Raw genomic sequence first — 24,924 nt, 5'->3', positions numbered from 1 at the left:
GTGTGCCAGAACTCTGCTCACTGCCTGCTCATCCCAGAGGTGAGAGTCTACAACGGGTCCAGAGAGAGCAAATCTGCCGTCTCTGCCTGGGGCTATAAACAAATCTCAGTCCTGCCTGTGAAGTTGCAGGACCTCTTGGTCTGGATTCAGCTTTCAGCCCTGCCTCCATGCAGCAGTGATGGCTATGACCAAGCCCCACCTCTCTTCTCATGCAAGAACACACCAAGTGGAGAAAGCGGCTATGGTGTGTTGCGCCCCTACCCCCCCACCCCAGCTGTTCTGTTCCATACACACCCCCAGCCAGAGCTCACACTGCCCTCCAGTCCCCTGAGGCTGCCTTTGTGCAGCGGGCCCCAGCCCTTTGCCTGGGCTCCTTACCGATCTCTAGCAGCCAGCTGGCTTGTCCCTGCTGGCTTGTGTCTCGGGCCGGGGATCACAGGGACCCTCCAGGTAAGTTTCCCTGAGTTCTGTCTGCCAAGCATTTTGCCAGTTTCTCCCCCAAGCATCAGAAGCTCTGCTTCTGTCCCTGCTGACCTCCTGGCTGGAGAAGGGGGCGTCCCAGCATGAGGGTACCTTTCTTCTCATGCCACTCCCTCCCTGCAGTACTGGTCCTGCATCGATTTTTCCTTTTTCATTTCTTACCGGATTTTGTGACAATCCTCTTGTATTTTGAAACAAGAGACACTCTGCCAAAGTTCTGTAGGTGTTCTGTGCAATTCAGTGGGTTTGTAGTTGTAATTCTTGGTGTATTTGTGGGAGAGGGCGAGCTGTGAGTCTCTCTACTCCACCATCTTAGCTTAACCCCAAAACAGTCCTTCTTAAAGCAAAGTGTCATCATGCCTGTCCTTTTTAAACCCTTCATTGGATCACAGCAGCTGTAAGTAAAGGTCAGATGTGTTAGAGCAGTACTGGAGTCCCTCAGTGATTTCCTGAAAGCAGCTTCTTCATCCTTGCTCTGCTCCCCGTGACTGCAGGTAAGACCACTATCCAGTGCTCAGACTCCCCAGGAGGCTTCAAGCCTATGTGAAGCACTGGCTGTTTCCTCTTCCTGAAGTGTACTCTTCATCCGTCACTTTACTTTTTTGCTTTCTCAACAAGCTTAATTCCATTCTTAAGAAACTAGTTCAGATATTCCCCCATCAAATGTCCTCTCCCCACGTAATTTGAACCCCAATTTACCTCCATCCTTGAACATGTATCTATTGTTTCTGTCACATTGTAATTTGTTTATAGGTTTGTCTCTTATTACCAAGTCCAAATTCTGCTCACCACACGACAGGCCAATAAATTGGAAAACAAGGTGTTACGGCAAGGAATAACAACTTTATTCAAAAAGCCAGCAGACCAAGAAGATGGGGACTAATGTCCTAGGGAACCATCTTATCCAAGTCAGAATTCAGGCTCCTTTTATACCAAAAAGGGGAGGGGCTGTGATTGGTTTTTGCAAACTTCTTGGTGTCAGAATCCTTTGTTCTTGGAGCTGTCCATATAGATCAGGTCATGGTGTCCCTGTAAACCTCCAGCAAGACAGATGTTATTTTCTATTCTGCAAAGCTTTTATCTTTATATGAATGGGAAAGTGTTATACCCTTAAAGGTCAGAATCTTGAGAATGGGCTGTGCTGTGTATTTCAGGCTACAGGCAGCACTCTTTTACATAAGATACAGAACCAGTATGACTAAGCACAGGAAACAGCACAGGGTTAGAGCTAAAGCAGCATGTCTAATGCAGAGTCAGATTTGTTCTTCCCTGTTGCATTCTTATCCAGAGGGTGCCACAAGCAAGCCCTTACCTGAAATTCCCCTTTGTCCCCATCCAGCACTTGACACAGTGCCTAGCACATAGTTGGTACTCAGTGTTTGTGGAATGGAGTTGAAAGAACAAGATGCCAACTATTTGTTTATTGAAATTTAAAGGTCTTGGGAAGCTATATTGTAGGCTCAGGTTTACTGTAATCACCTAGATTTCTGTGTTCACTAGATAAAATTCTGTAATCATTACCCAGACACCTTTTTAAAGTTCTCCAGGAGATAAACAGGTATAATGTGGCCTAGAGCAAGTTCCACTTGCAAAGATGCCGTAGTTAAAACATATTGGCCACAGGAAACTTTAGACTCATAAATGGGAGTGAAACATTGGGGGTCTCCTACTATAATTCCAGAGGCCCTTTTCTATCTCATGATTTCTCCTGTGAGTCCACTTGGAGGCCAGGCCAGCTCTGTAGGATTTGACCTTAGCCAATGGAGGTTTGTTTTCTTACTCTCTATCAGAAGTTAGTTAGAAAAGATGTTTAAAATTGTTCTCACTAAACATACTCATTACTAATTTGACAGTTAAAGTACCGACTTTAAATCCTTCACTTTACTTTCTCTACTCTTTTAAAAATGTGTATAACAGACTTGATCCCACTGCATGTCTTGTTTTGTTCATACATTCAGCAAATAATTAATGAAGCACCTACTATATGCCAGTTCCAAGCCACGAGACTATAACACTGATCAAAAAATAGGCCAGAACCTTGGAGCTTACATTCTGGTGAAGGAAACAAGTAAAATACAGGCTATATGAGATGGAGAAAATAGAAGAGAGTGAGAGATTGGGGGCATAGGCAGAGGGAGATGTTGCAGTTTTGAAGATTGATTAGGAAGTGACTCACTGAGAAGGTGTCATCTGAGTAAAGACCTGAAGGAGAGAAGACAGCAAACTTACCAGGGAAATGATTATTCCAGGCAGTTGCACGAGCGGACCTAACATCCCCAAAGCAGGGGCACCCATGCTGTGCATAAGTCACAGCAAAGGAGCCAGCATCTAAAGAGATGAGAGAAAAGGAGAGAGTAAATGAGGAAGTCTCAGAGAGGTCAGGGGTCCTGGTGATGCAGGACCTTGTGGGTCCTTGTAAGGACTTTGGCTCTGACCCTGAGCAATAATATTGGAGGGTTGGATTCGAGGTATAGCATGATCTGACTCAGGGTTTAAGGATCATTCTACTGTATGGAGAATAGATGTTAGGGTCAATAGGAAAAGCAAAGATAAGACAGGAAATTGTTGCAATAATCCAGGAGAGAAGTGATGGTGACTTTCTCAGGGAAGGGGGAGTGGTACTGAGGGGACAAGAAGTGGTCGGATTCTGATAGGCTGCTCTGACATCAAATGGACAGAGGGAGAGGAAGAGGGGAGTCAAGACTAAGTCTGAGGTTTCTAAGTTACTGGAAGGATGGATTTGGCCTTAACTGAGACTGTAAGGTGTGGGAGGAGCAGGTTTGAAGGACAGTTCAGGGGGTTGTTATTTGACAACCCAGTGAAATCGCAAGGAGGCAGTTGGATATATGAATCTGGAGTTCAGGAATGGATCTGGACTGGAGATAAATTTAGGAATTATCTGCATGAGACTGGACGAGCTCACCAAGGAAGTGAATATGGATAGAAAATAGGAAAAAGCAGAGGTCCAAGGACAGAGCTACCACAGGGAAAACAGACCTTAGCCCGAGGAAGCTGTGACAGATGGGGGAAGATAGGACAAAAAGCAGAAAAGTGCCCTGTCTAGAGAAAGCAAGTGAGGAGGCGTGGGGAGCCAACGTGGTCAAATGCTGCTGCTCAGTCCAATAAGTACTAAAACCTCACCAGTCCATCTAACAAGGTGAAAGTAATCAGTACCTTTGAAAAGAGCAGTTCTAATGGTGGAGGTCAACACGAATTAGAATCGATTCAGTAGATGTGAGGATGGCAGCTGGAGAGAGTGAATACAAACAAGTATCTAAGGTGTTTTTTAAGGTAAGCAGAGAAATGTAGGAGGGACTAGAGGCAAAAATGAGTGAGGAGGGATTTTCTTTTAAGTTGTGAAAAACAACCACATGTCTGTATGTGGGTGAAAATGATTCTGTGTAGAGGGAACATTAATGATTTAAGGGAGAAGAGAATTGCTGGGGTTTGCTCTTGAATAGGAGAGCAGGAATAGGGGATGCAGGGTACAACTGAAAGGTGGCAGGAGCGGAGAGCTGACCCAGTAACAAGGGAGAGGGTGCAGAATAAGGATGGTAGGTGGATGGGGGAGCTTTGGAAGAGGTCTCCTGATTGTCAGTTTTCTCAGTGACATTGAAGTCTTGGCCATCAGCTGAGAGGACTGAGGGAGAGGTAGTGTTTAAGCGGAGGGAAGGTGTGAACTGGCTGTTTAGGAGTATGAAACAGTGAACAGGTGATGAAAATACAGGGCAATTTTGAGGGCAGAATTTAGGGCCCATTTGAGTTGTGTTATGAGCTGAAGATGAGCCCACTCAATATGGCTTCACACAGCCATGCTCCATTGCAAGGATACAAAGGTGGTGTAGGGGGAAGAGTGGCCAACTGAGCATGTTGGAGCAAGGGAGAGATGACAGAGTTGAGGGTGTAATGCAAGGGATTGTTGCTGAAGGCAGACATGGCATTTATACTTGGTAAAGAGGAAAGAGGGATCATGAGAAGGGTGTCAGGTAAAGTTGGTAAGTTCAACAGATTGTAGGCCCTGATGAAGGTGTGTCAAGAGATAGCCCTAGAGAGAATAAGCAGGAAAGACAAAATAGTAAAAAAAGATCATTGAAATTGAGTTTCGGAAGGGTTACAGTTAATAATTAATGGTAAGGACAAAAGCTAAACTAATGATTCTCAAACTTTAATGTGCATGGAAATCCCCTGAGGTTCTTGTTATCATGCACATTTTGATTCAGGAAGTCTTGGTGGGCAGAGCCTGAGACTCTGTTGCTATGATGCTGTTGGCCCAGGGATCTCATTTGAAAGGCAATGGCCTAGAGTGATATTTCTCAACCTAGCAGTAAATCACAGCCCCTTATGGAGTTCAAAAAAAAAAAAAAAAAACACACACACACACCGATGGTAGACAAATCTTGACCAGTGAATCAGTTTTTCTGGGTTGGATTCAGTTTCTCTAGAGTGGATTTAGAGTTGATTATATTATAAATGATCTCCAAGTTATACTACAGTGAAGCCAGGATTGAAAGCCTCTGGCCTAGAATGTGTGGCTCTGAGTGTGAGTGACTTGAAAACCAAGATTATTGCAGGAAGGGAGTCATAATTGAGAAGCCAAGATGTTGAAAGTGTCATCTTTGTGATTATTAAAATCATCAGAAATTATGACAAAAATTATACTGGATAAAATGACTGAGTCCAGAGGTTTATAGATGACAAATATATATATATATATATATATATGTATATATATAAATTGGGTGAAGAAATTGGGTGACATCTGATGGCATGAGATTGAAAGCAAAGGTGTTTGGAGAGCATGGTCTGGAATAGAGAGTGCAGATCAGGGAAGACACTTCCTGGCCCCCCAGGCCTGGTGGTGTGTTGGGTCTGGGAAGTCAAACACCCACCGTGTGAGAGGACCCCAGAAGAAACAGCAGCATCACGAAGAACTAGGATTAGTTAGTGAAGAATGAAGAAAACAATGTAAAAAGAGGTTGAAATTTTGGAGGCGGCTGCTGCTATATTCCAAGGGAGTGTGGGAGGATTTCAAAAGTTTTGGAGAGTGGGTGATGGGGACATGCAGAGCAGAATGATTCCAGGGCAGGAGGTGAGTGATGACCGGCAGTCTGGATGGGAGCTTCTTATGGAGATAAGGTCTCAAAGCAGGATGCTGAGACAAGACTGGGACTTCCAGGGTATAGGGAACTGGGAGGGGGCATCTTGCCAGAAACCAGAGTCCTTTTGCTCCTTTTTTCATTCCTACAGCTATTTTCTAGCTGTAGACCCCGTTGTTTCAAACAAAGGCATACAGGCAAGCCTAATGTGGAAAACATCAAAGCAGAGCTTTGGTTAAAGCCAGAGTTCGGGGAGGAAGGCAGTGTCCCTCACAGAGTCCAGGGGTGCTGCCACAGCACTTAAGGCTCCTCAGGGGTCCTTGAAGCTCAGGTCATAATCACTGCTCCAGGGTTGGTGGGAGACACCTGAGGAAAATGCAGAGTCATGTAAAAGATAGTGAAGATCACATACTCAGTAATCATGTAAGTCTTCTAAAATCCTTGTCAACAGTGCAGATTGCTTTCTTTCTCCCATGTAATAAACTTTCCAAATAACCAAGTGGTTTGCAGTATCCCTTGGGATCACTTTATGTCATTTATGATCAGGATAACATTACTGTTCTTAACTGGTATTATGTACGTAGAAGAAACCATAGTTTTGAACAATCCTGACTTAGATCGGGTTCTCTGGAAGCAGACCTGAGGCAAAGGTTTGGATACAAATGGTTTGTTATGGAAGCACCCCAAGGAGAGCCCTGTAAGTGGGCGGAGCAAGCAGGGATCTAAATCAAGGGAGCCCAACAGTACCTTCTATAAGTGGAAAGCTTTCTTAAGAATTACCAAGAAAACCTGTGGTAAAGACTAGATTCAGAAGATACTAATTTCAGCTTTCAGTTATCATTAAGTAGTTTTCTTACAATCTGAATTTTGTTACCTTTCCCCTTGTAGTTCTAGCAAGATTGTATTAGCACACATGTAAGACCAAATTTTCAGAAAATCCAGCTTAAATGAGAGTGAGTCTTTGATCAAATATACCCAAGCACATGACTGAATATGCTGTCTTTATTTAAAATGAAATGCATGTTTTAAAACTTCACTATTATAGATGAATTGCCTTCTTTCTCACTTCCATTAGTGTAAATATCAACAATGTTTAGCTGTTTCAAAATTTACATCATTACAAATAGCTGCTCTTATCTACATCCTCAGTATGTTTATTTCAAGATAGTTGTTTTTTGTTTCTCCCTTTAACTTGCCTCTCTGCTAAGGATTAGAGAAGCGTTAGATGTAATTTGGAGCTGTGCAACATCTAGACCCCAGATAGATTTAGAGATTAATTTCCAGACCTCTTGTGGTGCTGGGGAAGCTCCTTAAGATTTTGAAAATGGCAACACTATTGACTCCCTACCACTAAAGGTTACTTCTATCTGTATCCACACGAATGCAAAAGGAAAGTTTAAGTGTGGTAAATATCAATGTTGTTTTGCTTTATGGAGAAACCTGTCGTAGAAAAACGCAAGTTTTATAGGACAAGAAATAGTTGATCCTTCTTTAGGACATCTTATGCAGATACACTTCCCTCCTTTCATTCTGTAAGGATAGCATTGCTGTTGCTAAACGGATATTTGCATAGAAAAATAGTTCAGTGATTTTGAACAGTCATGTCTTAAGGTTCTCCAGAAGCAAACCATGAGCCAAAGATTTGATGCTAGTGATAGGCGAGGAAGAGCTTTGAGTATGATTTGTATGCTAGATTACGTTGAGAACTGATAGAAAACCTTCCCCCTCCCCAAGTATGTTGTCTTAGATACATCTGTAAATATGTGTTTGCTACATTTTAAAGTCGGTGTATTTTCAGGGAAATTTAGTCCATTTGTTTCAGCAAGGCTACACGTAGATCATCCAAATGTTGTTTTATTAGAGCTGCATGATGTCTAACATGCCTTTTGAGCTTTTTAAATAGTCCTTAATTCTTTTCTGAAAAGCAGCAGGTAAGTTGCCAAGAGTAAACAAATCAAATAGGAAAAGATTTGAGTCCAGTTTGAAATGCTTAGCCTATTATTTTTGATTGAGTTCTGAACTTGGTGGTGCACATCCCCGATTCCTGCCTGCAGGGCAAAGTGAAAACAATTTGAACACTGTATTTCCCATCTGGGTCATTGACATTTGAGAATAATGTACTACAGACAGAATCAGCATGTTTGGCAGGTGAGTGATACTTAACATGATGTGACCTCAGAAAGTTACTTCTTCCCATTTGCAGAAGTTCATAGCCTGGAACAATGCTATCCACATTGGAAAACATAAGTTAGGACAGACAGCCATGGAGGGATCCACTCTGGGGATTTATCTGTTTCTCTTGTGCATCTTTAGGTGGAATGGTTGAAAAATGAAGACATCATCGATCCTGTTGAAGATCGGAATTTTTATATTACTATTGATCACAACCTCATCATCAAGCAGGCCCGCCTCTCAGATACTGCAAACTATACTTGTGTTGCCAAAAACATTGTTGCCAAAAGGAAGAGCACAACTGCAACTGTCATAGTCTATGGTGCGTGAATTTTTGAGGTCTCAATCTAGTTCAGATCAAACTGCAGTTTCTCGTTTTGATTTTGAAATGTCAAGGGAAGAGGCCCCTTTTCATTCCCCATTGCTGCTCTCTTCCAGCTTCTCATGTGGACACTGAGGTTTAACTGCTTTCCTGATACACGTGAAAAACTAGACTTGGAGATTCCCAGCCCTTTGTCAGTCAGTTTATGGGAAAGTGAAGGAAATCTATCTAGGGAAGCAGTAGCATCTCCTGGTACTTAAGCCCTGTTCCTCCATAGCCTGGACCACTGAGATCTAGGGGGAGTTCTGAGATGAAGATGCCTAAAGCAGCTTGCTGCTTATTCTGTGGCCTCAAGAGAGTGATTGCAAAACCTCAGGTAGACTGGATCTGACACTAACTTCGAACACATCAGACCAACTTGAACAACCTGGTACTTGCTTTTAACTCCATCAGGGGCATCCCGAGTGAGACAGTGGCTGCCATCGCCAGCTGGCCCTATTGCTAACCACGTAACAAGGTTCAGTACACTGACTCCTTTAGGAAGCTTCCTTTCCACTCTGGCCCTTTCTAATCCATCTCATCTCTAAACCTGTCATTTCTCCAGAAGTACTAAATGATCCCGCAGCCGTTTTGCTGTGACATACGATCCTTTTATCTCCCTGCAGGCTTTAGCACTCAGTGGTTTTCTCCTAGTTTCACAAGTTAGTTCCATTTCCCCACCTAAGCTTTTAAGCTCCTTTGTAGACTAAGAGACAGCTCTATGAACTTACGTGTATATTTCACAGTGTGAGATACATAGTAGGTCTTCATGTTCTTGATGAGTTATTGTCTCAGGAAACAACAACCCTGGTAGGTGTTTTGAGGTCCTGCCACCTTGGGAATGGCATGGCTACCACTTCGACTGCAGGGAAGCTCTTCATGGCTGCTCCAGTGTTAAATGGCACTCTGAGGGACTTGTCTAAGTGACGATGAAGGAAGGACAGCCGCTGGCAAGTATGTGGCTTCTGACACTTACTTCAGATAGCGCTGTTTGGTTGGATGTGTCTTTATGCTTTAGGGTCTTAAGAGAATAGAAACCGCTGTGATGTTCGAGAGGTTGAATATAATGATGCTTTAAAACTGTCCTTTTCATTACAGGACAGATGCATACTATTTTTTTTTAAATACTTTAAAGTTTTATTTCCTAGCCCAGATAATGGCTATGTTGAGTTGTAAGCAGTTGCCTTTCTTAAATCACAATGAGATGTTTCTCACTTTTTGTCTTTTTCTAAACTGTCTGAACAACTTAATTAACAGCATTGGAAATGCAAGAGAAATGGGATACACCTCAGCTTATACCAATCATAAATGACTAATGAAGGCAGACTCTAAATAGATATATTACATAGGTGTTTAATATACAAGCGAATCTCTTTTCCTTTGTATAGCATGCTTTCAATATCTGTAAACATTCTTCAGAAAGGATCAGACACAAGTAACTTAAGCATTTTGAGTTTAGAAAACAACATGGGACTAGGGCTCAGGAGTCTTGTGTTCTAGGACTGTTTCTATCAATAACTGACCTTCACTTGGTCCCTTACCTCCTTCTCCAAAGGGAGGGACTAAGCCTAGGATCTTCAAGACGTATCTTTCTCTAAAAGTTTGATTATTCATTTCTCATTAAAATCCTAGCAGAGCAGTACATGTGTACTCTAACTCCAAATACCGACTTGCCAGTGTATTAGTAAGCAGTTTATACTGACAGTTCCACAGCACTTGGGGTTTTGTGAAATTGAGCAGGATAAATTGCTTCTTGGAACACTAAATGAAACTCTACCTATCAAACATCTGCTTGTCCTTTTCATGGCCTCATAAAATAAGTTGTCCAGGGCTCATAGGTTGGGCTCACTAGAATTCTACAGGAAAACATAAACATCTAACCAGTATTTCATGTTTGAGTCTGTTGCATATATTTCATTTTGTTAGCATCATTTTTAGAATGCAGATATATATATCCATTATAGTAAATTTGGGAAACACAGAAAAAAGATCAAAGGGAAAATGCCTATAATTCTGTCATTTTGTCATCCAGAGATAGCTTTTTAAAAAGATTAATATTATAATACTGGTATTTTCTAAGCATAGATAGAATTTTGAAATAAGGAATAGAAATATATTTTTTTACTTAAAACATGTTGAAATATTCATGTGTTATATTACATAGATTTCTACAACATCATTTTTAATTGCTGCCTAGGAGTCAATTACATGAACATACATGTTCACCATTTTCCTATGGTTAACATCACAGTTGTTTTCAATTTATGTTTATATAAACAATAACTCTGCTGTGAAAAATACCCTGTCTGTGTCAGTATATATAATGCACTCATGATTATTCCCTTTTGTGTAAGTTCCCAGAGAAGGAGATGATGGGCATGTAATGTCCACATATAAGGTTTGTGTTACTTGAGTGACACTCTTTACTCTCAGGAAGCGGATGCATATACTAGTTGTGCCGTGTCCTAACCACCAGGAAAGAATTTTTTGTTAGAAATTGCGTAATGTCAATAATTTCATGGATGCACATAGTGAAGTACTAAAGTATATCAGAGTATATACTTTTTATATTTTCTAGATTACCTCCAGAGGTGAATCATGAGTATAGTGTTAGAGTGTAGGTTTTTTAATCTCACCTATGCTGATGGCTCCATCAAACACCATAATTAGTCTTTATACACAAAATACGTGTCCATTTCAATTCCATCAACTAATCGCTAATTCACACAAATACTCAGTTGCAAATCCAGCTATATAAGACTGTTTAAAAACCAGATTTACTTATTAATGAAACTAACTAAAAATCCTTAGAAGACTATAAAGTTTTTATATACTAAAGAAAAACAATTATCTGTTAGTAAGAAAAGGCTAAATGATTTTATAAGTTCCCATGCTTCAGAGCCACTTGCAGCCTTGACATAAAAATGTAAACATGTATTATTTGAGATGAGATGTCGAAAGTAGTTTTTGAGGTAAGGGGATTTAAAAAAAAAATGGCGAAGGAGAGAGAGAGACACAGTGTCCTATTTTCTTTTCTGAGTAGGTGAATAAATGTTGATAATTCATTTTATTTCTATGCCTAGATTCTTCAGCTCTGCAATAAAATTTTGATTGAATGATATCCAAGGTCTCTTCTAGCTTTGAAGTTTTAGATTTTTTTATGGTCACTTGGGAGATGACTTTTTTGTTTGTTTTACGTGTGGTTTGTGTGTCTCTGTGCATATGCACATATGTTTAATTCACATTTTATTATTTACCTCATTGCAGTAAACGGAGGCTGGTCCACCTGGACAGAGTGGTCTGTGTGTAACAGCCGCTGTGGACGAGGGTATCAGAAGCGCACGAGGACCTGCACCAACCCAGCCCCCCTCAATGGTGGTGCCTTCTGTGAAGGTCAGAGTGTGCAGAAAATAGCCTGCACCACGTTATGCCCAGGTAAATAAACCACTGCTCTCATTCCAAATGTCTCCACCCATCCTGGAAATAAATTTTAGGGTCTACATAAAAAGCCTTATTCTTGACCTAAATGTGTGATAAACATTATTCGGATCTATCATAGCATTCAGTGCTTACATTGCTGGGAAATCAAGTCTTTTCCCTCAGAAGATTACATAACTTTATAACCCAAACATGCAAATAGTATAAAACAGGAGATTAAACACACATGAATATAATCCTTCTCTATTACTCAACAAAATTATTGAAGCCAAGATTGCAGGTTCTGTAATTCAGGGCATTTGAGCAACATTGAAAACCACACATTTAGGATAACAACCCTTGATCTTCAGAAGGCCATAGAAATTCATTGGAACTGAAATTTAGAGAACATTTTAGGCTGAAATACTTGATATTTGGTGTCAGTTTCTGGGCAAGGGCGAATAAAACATTTGGAATGAATTAAGAGAAAGTCTAAGCTTTGTGACACATGAACTAATGGATTTTGAAAATACAGTGCAGTCAGTTCTTTATTATCTGTACATGTTGGTCACCTGGTATGTGAGTTATTTGCAGTGGTACCTATTGCATCCCCCACCTCTGAGCATCTTCTGTGCTGTATTGTCACAAGCTCGCATCCATTGGGAAATTGAAGTTAATATTTGCCAAAACCAAAACTCATTAAAATGTCTTAGTATACAGTATATTGAAAAGTTAAGCTAAAATTATTTTGAAATAGCCCATAAATTTAGTGTACCCCATTGGGGTAGCTATTATATTCTCACTTTCATTATTAAGATACAAACTTGTTACTTCCCTTTATTTTGCCTAACTTTTGTCCAGTTCATCCTTCAGTAGAACCTTTGTCAGAGATGGGTTGGATAAATGAACTGGAGAGAAAAACATTATTATATTTTATTCCTATGTTAATTTCCAAATGTCAAAACAGTATCCCACGCTGGACCCTTTGAGAGCTTTTATTTATGGAACAAATTTTGACACTTAGCTAGGCTAAGAATTTCAGAATTTTATCTTGTACTCTCTTATATTCTATCTACATACTGATTCTCATAATTTGAAATACACAGAGCAATTTTAAATTGAAATAGAAATACATGTGTATATATATGTGTGTGTGTAAGTGTATGTGTGTGTATGTGTTGTGTGTTCTTTGGAGTGGTACAGGTCAAAGCAAATGTCTTTTCTCCAGATAGCTGGGAGTTGCTTATATAGATACCTCAGTACAACTGAAATATTAATGTTTTCATCATTTTTTCATGTGGGCATATTTATATCTCTATACATATTATGCATAATATATTTACACAATAATTTGAATATGAAATCACATAGCTTTCCCAAACTTTATAGGCTGTTGAAATTCGTATACTTTCTATCAATATGCAGGTGTAACATGTTATGTGTATTGCATGTTCAATAAATGATATTTGATACTGTCTTACACTGAACTCTAGACAATTCTGTATTTCAAGGAAAATTTTTAAAAATTTAACTCTTATTCCAATATTTTCCTTTTATTTATATAAGAACCTTTAAAGAAAGCACTTCATTATTTTTTAAATTTATTTAAAAATTTTTTGTTTTTTGTGGGGGGAGATAATGACGTTTATTATTTTTTATTTAACAGAGGTACTTGGAGTCAAACCCATGACCTTGTGCATGCTAAGCATGTGCTCTACCCACTGAGCTATACCCTCCCCCACAAAGAATACATTTTGAAGTATGATCGTAGTGAAATTCACTATATATTTTCTCATTAGAATTTAAGTTTTGTTTTTAAACTTTACTAACAAGCCAAGCATCAAAATTAAGAAGAAAGTGAGTTTATTCTAAATGACTGAATCACAACAAAAAATTAGGAATATGCTTAAATATTATTTTTAAAATAAAAATAGAATGTACATACATCATCAAATAATGTAATAGAGTCATCAAATAATAAATGGAAAATAATAGTCTTTTCAAGAAGACATTGCAGAAGCTCTCCAGAATCAAGCAACAAGGATGGAAATATAAAATAAAAGCAGTATAAATGAATATATGTATGCCCATGTATAACTGAAATTGTGCTCTACACTAGAATTTGACACAACATTGTAAAGTGACTATAACTCAATAAAAAATGTTTAAAAAAACAGTATATAGGACATAGATGATTGATACATAGATAGATGAATAAATGGGTGGGTGACTAAATGGATGGCTAGATAGATTTCTTCCCCAGTCTACCAACGTCTTCTTAACCCCACACAGGTTTACTTGCACAAGCCACATGACATTATCCATGAAGGAATCTTGGATCTTCTTTTCAGAAGTCCCCTAATTTTCAATCCAAAATCCAGAAGATTCCTCTTTATAAAGAAAAAGGGACACCACCACAGTTTACTTTTATATAGCTCCCTGTGACAACTTTGCTTTCTGCGTGTCCCATTAAGCTTCCCGTGTGTCCCATTAAGCTTCCCTTAGTTGGTCAGTGAGGCAATAGTCACACATCTCTTGAGGAAAGTTCGCAGAGCCCAGACGATTTATGTAAAGCATGCACTACTTCCACCAGTTAAAATGAATGTAGTACTCCTGGGTGGGGCACTTTCTTCAGTGTTTAGTGTTTCATTTATACTTGATCTCTGCTCCCCTCTCCCCTAAAGAAGCTCCTTCTCCTTTTTGATACCTCCTAGTCTGATACTGGTTTTTTGTGGCAGTGGATGGCAGGTGGACCTCATGGAGCAAGTGGTCTACCTGTGGGACCGAGTGCACGCACTGGCGCAGGAGGGAGTGCACAGCGCCAGCCCCCAAGAATGGAGGCAAGGACTGCGATGGCCTCGTCTTGCAATCCAAGAACTGCACTGATGGGCTGTGCATGCAGAGTAAGTCTATTTGAGCAACTGACAGACACTTGGGGTGGGGGGGTCTGAGGTTTAGCTATTTGGATTTCTTTGAAGGAGATATTAAAAATTGAAAAATCCTGAACAACAACAACAACAAAATGCAATACTATACAAATATTCCAGGTCTCTCTCAACATTGAAAAAATGGATCTCCCAGGAACCAGAATGAATAATAACTGTGTCCAGTTAACAAATGACACACACAGTATTGCTTTCCCGAGCAAAAGGTAATTTAGTCATTTCCATGAAGGAGCTGTCATTCTTTTCAAAGCAGGGGACTGCTACTCAGTTTTATTAGAGTGCACAAAAGGGCACCTTAAACGCTTCAGAGTCACGTGACTTCTGAAAAATAAGCTATTTATTCCTAATTCGTGTCTGACTAAACCAACATCCATGGAATTTAAAATATATGTATGAGAAACATTTTTGCAGGCAGATTTACCAGTTTACAACAAGTGTTTCATGGGAACATCTTCATAAGACCTTGAAAATGCTGGGTTTGTGTTATACATTATGTTTATCTAAAAGGAATAATGTTTATAAAACATAAGTCTTTAAAAAATTGGATATAGAAGATTGACTTAGGAATATAGTGGGTGCTATAAGCTAAATATTCTCCATTTTTCATGGCTTTGTTCCTTAGGGTTTCTTAATGAGATGGTAGTTTGATTTCCATACTTGCAAACTCTTACTCCTTTATTGAAGAGCCCTTAGCTATACAAAATTTACCATTTTTCATGACCATGAATTAAGGTACTAAGAATTGTTTTGAAATCACACCTATATGGATGAATGGATCAAACAATGTGCTGTCTTTGGATCTTAATTAATGGCAGCCAAGTGTTGACATTTCTTGTAACACATTACAAATTGCTTGTGGAATACAAGCAACCAAGTGTATTTGTATGGAAGTATTTGTATTTGTCATTTAAGAATAAGATATTTTATTTTCACCACATTTATAAAGTTCTTTTTACCTTCCAGAGTCTGTACACACAGGGACCTTTAAAAAGAAACCTTACTTAAAATACAAATAGGTAATTATGTTGCTGACATGGAATAAAAATCCTATGAGACTTATTTTTCTGTCCACAGTACATGGTATTCTTTGAGGACAGGCTGCAGCTGAGTGTGGTAAAGCACAGCTTCTGTTTGTGGTTTGGGGACTGCTACTGTGCATCTCACTAAATCTGTAGAGAAATAAAAGAATGGAAAGAATACAACTATTTTACTGACCATTTATCCAGAGGTACAAGGTTTGTTCCTCTAGGTGTTAGTGTGAGTTAAGGCTTAAAATGAAAACATACTATACACAAGTTAACTTTTTAACATTTTTGATTTAGTGTTCTTCTAGTGTTGACCAAATTGATTCAGGTGATCAAAAAAATAGCAATATTTGAAGTGTCTCCTTCTCTCAATATTATATTTCAACGTGGGTGATTTAATGCCTCCTGTTTCTATTATGCATATTTTAAAATTCCCAAAGCAACCTATTTAACAAGGAGCACTGTGCTGCAAGACGGAACACTGGGCCTTTGTTAGTTACACAAAATGACACATTCTAAATTGTGACATTTGTTAAATACAAGCATGACATATTCAAATGAAGACTTTCATGATATAGCATCTAACTTCTTACTGCATCTAATTTATTTCTTACTGCATTAATAGAATTTTTTTAATGATTGCATATTTACCTATAATGAAGGCACAAGGTGTGTATGTAAATAAGGAAGGGGAATGAGGCCATGAGGGGTTTATTTTTGTTTGTTTGGTTTTTTTTGATAATCTCGCTTTTTTTAGTTTTGGGTTTTTTGATTTTTTTTTTTTTTTTTTTTTTTGAAGGGGGAGGTAATTAGGTTTACTTATTTTTGGAGGAGATACCAGGGATTGAACCCAGGACCTCCTGCATGCTGGGCATGTGCTCTACAGTTTGAGCTATGCCCTCCCCTTTACAAGAGGGGTTTTTTGTTGTTTGTTTTTATTTCTTTATCAAGTCTCCTATTAGACTGAAACATTCGGGTGTTTGAATTAAAATCAGTTAAAAAGCTATTTCTTTTTACAATTCTGATTTCTTATAGTAACTTAAGTCAGGAAAGTCATTTATTTGCCCTCCTGTATCTTCTCTAGTGCAAAAGGGAATTGTAGTCTGTGCTGTTATCAAGTTCCTCAGTGATAACCTGAGAAATTGTTGTGGTATATAATTGCAGTATTTTATCGTGAAAGCTATAGTTTCTGTTTACCAGTAAGCTGGGTGTTTCTGGTATATCATTACTGACAAAGAAATAATAATGTTCTTGATCCTTATTTTGGAACAAAAGACTTTCTAATAGTGAAAGTACCAAGGTTGCAAGAGGGTCAGGTCTTTATTAAGAAGAAGAATGGGAGTAGAAAAGATAGTACTAGGAATTATCATTTAATGTTTATTTACTTTAGGAGAATTAGTGTCTTCAATGCATTGATAAATAGCTTTTTACCAGTATTGAAATATTATCTCAAAATAATCCTAGTCTATTTACCATTGAATTAAGTAGGCAACACAGCCTCTGAATCTGCTCAAAATTGTCTACATATGATTCAGATACAAACGTAGATATGCTGCTAGGAAGAATAAATTCAGAGTTCATAATGGATGTCAGTAGAATTCAGAGTTACCTAGATAACGTAGTATAGTGTATATTTTTAAATAAAAAATTAAACATTTTATTGAAATATAGTTGATTTACAGTATTAGTTTCAGGTGTACAACATAGTGATTCAATATTTTTATAGGTTATACTCCATTTAAAATTATTATAAAATATTGGCAATATACCCTGTGCTGTACAATATATCCTTGTAGCTTATTTATTTTATACATAGTAGTTTGTATCTCTTAATCCACTACTCCTATCTTGCCCCTCCTGGTTTCCCTCTCCACACTGGTAACCACTATCTGTAAGCTCTTTATCTGTGAGTTTGTTTCTGTTTTATTATATTCATTTTTTTTTGCACTTAACAAATATTTATCAAGTGCCCATTACATGCCAGACATTGTGCAAGACAGGAGAACAGTATTGAACAAACACTGTCTTTTCCCAGAGGGGACTCGGTCTACAGAGGGACCCAGACAGAAAAATGCTTTAGGGTGATGATGGCATTACAGGAGGGCATGAGGATGCTTAGGATGGGACTCCAACCCATTAAATCTTCCCTTACTGCTCCAGCCACGTTGATCTTCGTATCCTTTAACTGGTTACAAAATGTACACTTTGTAGTGTAGTGTATTTTATAACCCAAATTGGTACTTAGGAGTAATACAGAGTTAAATATATAAAAAATGTTAGTCAATGCCTATTCAGTAATTTGTTTAAAATAATAATATTCAGATACATTTCTTCCTTAGCCACTTTCCTCATTATAGACACCTTTGACTCAAAATGTGTAGAAATACTGGGTAAAATATTAAAACTTAAAAGACATACACACACACTTGGAGTGTGTGTGTGAGAGAGAGAGACTATCAAATTCAAAAGAAAGATAAAGAAATGCTCAAGTGCTAGAAATGAAGTAGGGACTCAAATCTAGAGAAGTACCTGAATGAGTGGACACCAGAACAACCAAGAGGGGCATTAGACATGGAGGTAGGTCTAGCGGGTGGCAGTTAGGGTTTCAGTTCTGAGGCTGAGAGTTGAAAGTGAGAACTCTGAATAAAGCTGGTCTCTTAAGTGGCTGCCCCCATCATAAAGAATTGCTGGAAATTTTCTACTCATCAGCCCAGGGAAGCCACAGGAAAATTCATGGTAAAGAAAAGAAAAATGAAGTCTTAAGTAAAACCACAATCCTACACCCAGTCTGGATAGGGAGTCTAAGGTAGAGGGAGCGAAATACCCAAGTATATGTAACTTACCTACTTGGTAACTCTTCTGGAGTACCAGTGGAAGTGAACAGCAAGCCATTCTCTAGAGTTCTTTCCACAACTCAAGGGCATTGGTCTATGATAAAAATAGCCCACTCCTGAAAATGAACTTAAAATACAAAGTTTTGTATCACCCAGAGGGAATAGTCTGCTGCAAGGGAGAGTTGGCAACGTAATAAACAGGTGAGCTAGTTCTCTAATAACATGGGCTGCTAGAGTAATCTGAATGAGGCTATAAAATAAATAAAAAGATAAACCTTTCATAAGCACAAATGAAAAAATAGAATATTGTGGAAAAGGCAGGCAGATTTAGGGAAAAATCAAATGGAATGTGATCCACTGAAAGTTAAAACTCAATGAAAGTTTAAAAATCAGATCATGTAAGAGACAGCTTTATATAACTCTGAACCTAAAATTAGTAAACTGGAATGTAGATCTCATGAAGCTTTTCTGAATACAGGGAGGAAAGATAAAGTGAGTGATTATATAAAAGATAGGTTATAACACATGGAAAATAGAATGAGAAAAGTCTCAAATATATTATTCAAGAAAGCAAAATTAAAAGTTTTCCAGACAAAATAGGGAGGGCTTACTACTCACAAACTCTCAATAAATTATGAAAAATGTAAAAATTGATTCTTTTAAAAAAAAGAGGGACCAATTAAGGGACAGTTGAAAATAAGATGAAACTAAAGTATAGACAACAGTTAACACAGAATATGGGAAGTTATAATGTTTTTATATATTCAGGAAAAGAACAGCAATGCTATTTGCATTAGACTTTACTGATTCAAGTGTTTCAGTTAAAATGTCAAGACTGACTACATAAAGGTTGAATATATAAATTCAGAATAAGATTTTTAAGAGCAGGAAAGTAGCAAAAAAAAAGTGTAGTTAAAATTGAAAACAAGATGGTATATATTACGTTATCATATATCAAGGATAATAATGTGAATGAATTAAACCTACCTATTAAAGATAATTCAAAATTAAAGGAAAAAATTCAGTTTTATAATGTTTGTCAGAGACATACTTAAATCATAACTATAGTGAAGGACTGAAAGTGAAGAATTGGAACTTACAATATGGTTCAATCTTTATTTTAAAATGTCCAGTTAATGGCTTTGATTATCTGATTGGGCCATTCTTAATTCAATTCCACTTCCCAGTACACCCAAGTAACATATATTAAAGATTGGTTTTACTCATAGTTTTCATTTAGATTCTTATTTTTCTTAACTTTTATTGTTTTTAGAATGCTTAATTTTCTTTTGAATTATTAATCAAAAGTTTTCTCAATTGTTTACCAGGCTATTAGTTTTTGTGTAAGACATCTTAGAAATCCAAGTGTTTCCTCAATGCCAACTAAAGTTTATTTATTTATTTTTTTAAATTGAAGTGCATTCAGTTATAATGTGTCAATTTCTGGTATACAGTCATGCGTATACTTAGATTATATCTGTTGTCATATCCTTTTTCATTAAAGATTACTACAAGATATTGAATATAGCTCCTGGTGCTATACAGACGAAATCTGTTTTTTAATCTGTTTTTATATTTAGTGGCTAACATTTATAAATCTCAAACTCCTGAATTTATCCCTTCCCACTCCCTTGCCCCAGTAACCATAAGATTATTTACTATGTCTGCAAGTCTTTCTGTTTTGTAGATAGATTCATAGTGTATTTTTTTTTCTTTTTTTTTTTTTTAGATTCCACATATGAGTGATATCATGTGGTATTTTTCTTTCTCTTTTTACCTTACTTCACTTAGAATGATCTCTGGGTCAATCCATGTTAATGTAAATGGCATTATTTTATTCTTTTTTATGGCAGAGTAGCATTCCATTGTATAAATATACCACAACATCTTTATCCAGTCACCTGTCGCTGAACATTTAGGTTCCTTCCATGTCTTGGCTATTGTATATAGTGCTGCTATGAATTTTGTGGTGCGTGTATCTTTTCAAATTAAAAGTTCCTCCGGATACATACTGAGAAGTGGGGTTGCTGGATTATATGGTAGGTCTATTTTTAGTTTTTTGATGAATCTCCATACTGTTTTCCATAATGGGTACACCAAACTACATTCCCACCAACAGTGTAGAAGGGTTCCCTTTCCTCCACACCCTCTCCAGCATTTATCTTTCATGGACTTTTGAATGATGGCCATTCTGATTTGTGTGAGGTGATACCTCATTGTAGTTTTGATTTGCATTTCTCTGATAATTAGCGATACTGAGTTTTTTTTCATGTGCCTATTGGCCATTTTTGTGTTTTCATTGCGGAATTGCTTGTTTAGGTCCTCTGCCCATTTTTGGATTGGTTTTTTGTTTGTTTGTTTGTTATTAAGTTGTATGAGCTGTTTGTATATTCTGGAAATTAAGCCTTTGTCACTCACATCATTTGCAAATATTTTCTCCCATCCCATAAGTTGTTTTGTTTTGTTTACGGTTTCCTTTGCTGTGCAAAAGCTTTTAAGTTTAATTTGGTCCCATTTATTTTTGCTCTTATTTCTACTTCCTGGGTAGACTGCCCTAGGAGAACATTGCTAAGATTTATGTCAGAGAATGTTTTGCCTATGTTTTCTTCTAGATTTATCATGTCTTGTCTTATATTTAAGTCTTTAAGCCATTTTGAGTTTTTGTGTAAGGACAACTGAAGTTTTTAATCAAAAGACTTTGAGGATTATTTACAAAATTATTCAATATTTTGAAGATATAATAATGCTAAATGTTAGCAAATGTGCAGTAAAATAGAATCTTGTATTTTGCAAATGGGAATACAGATTTTTATGATTATTTGGGTAAGCAATTTGACAATGAGTTAAGAGCTTTATAATTATTTATATCCTTTGATACTGTAATTCTATGTCAATGGATAAATTTTAAGTAATTGTGAATACCTAAAATATATGTGCCAAATATGTTTATATTTGCATTTTATTGTAAAAATGCAAAATCTTAAAGTCCAGTATTATATCAGTGATTAAGTAATACATATTCATAAGGTGGAATATCATATAGCCACTAAAATATTTTTGATGGTTTAACATGGAAAAGCAGAATATGGATTTATATATGCATCTAGTCATAACCATATAAAAATAAGCTTAGGAAAAAGATGAGTGAAATTTATGCATTTATGCTAGTGAGATTACAAGTAATTTTTTTCTTTTTTAATGTGCTTTCTTCCTCCATATTCTTTATACTTAGTGTTTCATCATGTTGTAATTGTAAATGACTTTTTAAAAAAGGAATGTTGCAGACTGGCTAGAACAACTGCATGATCTTGAAAACAGGACTCTCGTCTTGGGGTTTGAGATGTAGCAGTATCACTGGCCTGACCTGGGAATTTGGTCACATTGATTCAAATTAGATTAGATTTAAATTAGATTACCAAGAAAAAGATTTTCATAAAATAGTTGTATAAGACCGTAGTTGTATAAAACCCTAGGTTCAAGAGTTACTTATACCCAGTAAACCAAGTGCATATATAAAAGGATTTTGAAAACACAGATTTGGAACTGAATTACACTTTTGCATTATTTCTCAGTTGCTTATCTTATACATATTACTCTGTCCTTGCAACCATACTTTTTTTTTTTTTTTTTGAAGTACCATCAGTTATAATGTGTCAGTTTCTGGTGTACAGCACAATGTCCCAGTCATGCGTATACATACGTATATTTGTTTTCATATTTCATACTTAAACTGTTTAATAAACTGACTTCATTATATGATAGTATGTAACTTCATTTGTGAAACAAGGTTGGGGTCTTTAAGCAATTTCAGAAACTCCAGTAAATTTTTAAGCCATCCACACACAGTTGATATTGAAGTTGATAACATATATCATGTATACATTACACTGGCTATATCCTCATTGACCTGAAAAAAGTAGTTCTTACACTGGAGACACTACTTTCAAATTAAGGACTTCCAGAAAAATTGATGTTACTTCACTAGAATACATTATTAAAGGGTAATTAAAAACCATCAGAGTCATTTGATATCCCAGAAAGAAGTTGGACATTATTGGTTTATAAGCACAGTGTTAATTGAGAAACAAAATTAAATACTGGAATCCTTAGGTATGTAAAAGGTATGGATTGCATTGAACAAGAAAGGGTAGATGACTTTGAGCACTTTTAACTATTGAAAATAACTAAGCATACATGTCTGATATCTCTGATACAAGAAACTTAATGTTAATAACAGATTACTGTTTTTATTTAATAATACTATAAAATAGTATACTTATTCAGAAGGCAGTGATGGATGGTCTATTGTGATGTGCACCTACTTACATTTCTTTTTAACATCCCTGAGTTTATATGAATGTAGCTCCTGGTTTTGCCATATGGTTTTATTTATTTTTTAATTGAAGTACAGTCAGTTACAGTGTGTCAGTCTCTGGTGTACAGTACAATGTCCCAATCATATATATACATACATATATTCATTTTCATTTTTTTTCCATTAAAGGTTATTACAAGATATTGAACACAGTTCCCTGTGCTATACACAAGAAACTTTTTAAAAATCTATTTTTATATATAGTGGCTAACATTTGTAAATCTCAAACTCCCAAATTTATCTCCTCCCATCCCCTTTCCCTGGTAACTATAAGATTGTGTACTAAGTCTGCTTCTGTTTTATAGATGAGTTCATAGTGTGCTTTTTTTTTTTTTTTTTTAAGATTCAACATATGAGTGATATCATATGTTATTTTTCTTTCTTTCTGGCTTACTTCACTTAGGATGATGATCTCTAGGTCCATCCATGTTGTGGCAAATGGCATTATTTTATTCTTTTTTATGGGAGAGTAGTATTGCATTGTATAAACATACTGCAGCTTCTTTATCCTGTTATCTGTTGATGGACATTTAGGTGGTTCCATGTCTTGGCTATTGTAACTAGTGCTGCTATGAACATAGGGGTGCATGTATCTTTTTGAATTAGAGTTCCTTCCAGATGTATACCCAGAAGTGGGATTACTGGATCATACTCTGTTTTTCGTTTTTTGATGAATCTCCATACTGTTTTCCATAATGACTACACCAAACTACATTCCCACCAGCAGTATAGAAAGGTTCCCTTTTTCTCCACACCCTATCTAGCATTTATCATTCGTGGACTTTTGAATAATGGCCATTCTGACTTGTGTGAGGTGATACCTCCTTGTAGTTTTGATTTGCATTTCTCTGATAATTAGTGATATTTCATATGTCTATTGGGAATTTGTATTTCTTCATTGGAGAAATGCTTGTTTAGGTCTTCTGCCCATTTTTCGATTGGGTTGTTTGGGGTTTTTTTGTTATTAAGTTGTATGAGCTGTTTATATATTCTTGAAATTAAGCCTTTGTTAGTCGCATCATTTGCAAATATTTTCTCCCGTTCGGTAGGTTGTTTTGTTTTGTTTATGATTTCCTTTGCTGTGCAAAAGCTTGTGAGTTTAATTAGGTCCCATTTGTTTATTTTTGCTCTTATTTCCATTGCCTAGGTAGACTGCTCTAGGAGAACATTGCTAAGATTTATGGAAGAATGTTTTGCCTGTGTTTTCTTCTAGGAAATTTATCATGTCTTGTCTTATATTTAAGTCTTTAAACCATTTTGAGTTTATTTTTGTTTATGGAGTGAGGGAGTGTTCAAACTTCATTGATTTACATGCTACTACCCAGTTTTCCCAACACCACTTGCTGAAGAGACTGTCTTTTCTCCTTTTCTCCATTGTATATTCTTGCCTCCTTTATCAAAGATTTGACCATAGGTCTGTGGATTTATTTCTGGGCTATCTGTTGTGTTCCATTGATCCGTATGTCTGTTTTTATGCCAATACCATGTTGTTTTGATTACTGTAGCTCTGTAATATTGGCTGAAGTTTGGGAGGATAACAGACTACTCACTAGAAATGAAATAGAATTAGCAATAAAAAACCTCCCTGCAAACAAAAGTCCAGGATCAAGATGGCTTCACTGGGGAATTCTATCAAACATACAAAGAAGAATTCATACTGGCCCTTCTCAAACTCTTCCAAAAGATGGGAAAGGAGAGAGTACTCCCAAACTCGTTCCATGCAGCCACCATCATCCTGATACCAAAACCAGACAAAGACACTACCAAAAATGAAAACTACAGGCCAATATCACCAATGAACATAGATGCAAAAATCCTCAACAAAATATTAGCAAACAGAATCCAACAGCACATAAAAGAAAATCATACATCATGATCAAGTTGGATTCATCCCAGGAACACAAGGGTGGTTCAACATATGCAAATCAATCAATGTGGTACACCACATCCACAAAAGAAAGGACAAAAACCACATCATGTAATTTTGAAATAGGATTTGCGTGAAATGGTTCTGGAGAGAGAGAGCACACACTAGGCACAGGAAGAAGTACAGAAGGCAAAAAAAAAACACTTAAGACAGTCTTCAAAAATGCTAAGTCAGTAAGCATATATGCCATTTATGTTGAAATAAAACTATTACCAAGACCTAATAACTTAACTTTTATAATGTTTATAATGAATTTGTAGTAAGACTTACTTTGTCATGGTTGGTGTACAAT

General features: G+C 37.1%; 1 protein-coding gene across 2 annotated transcripts in view; it reads left to right on the top strand.

Annotated features, from left to right (window-relative positions):
* The window catches only part of UNC5C (unc-5 netrin receptor C), a 339,287-nt gene that overhangs the window by 262,416 nt on the left and 51,947 nt on the right, over positions 1-24,924 (top strand). For both annotated transcript variants that reach the window (XM_006192262.3, XM_006192261.3), the window contains exons 5-7: positions 7,890-8,070; positions 11,377-11,544; positions 14,265-14,429. In XM_006192262.3, the coding sequence (XP_006192324.1) occupies positions 7,890-8,070; positions 11,377-11,544; positions 14,265-14,429 (514 nt within the window). The remainder of the gene's footprint in view (positions 1-7,889; positions 8,071-11,376; positions 11,545-14,264; positions 14,430-24,924) is intronic.

This window comes from Camelus ferus, chromosome 2 (genome assembly GCF_009834535.1).
Source record: "Camelus ferus isolate YT-003-E chromosome 2, BCGSAC_Cfer_1.0, whole genome shotgun sequence".
Taxonomy (NCBI): Eukaryota; Metazoa; Chordata; class Mammalia; order Artiodactyla; family Camelidae; genus Camelus; species Camelus ferus.
This window is presented reverse-complemented; position numbering and strand designations above follow the sequence as displayed.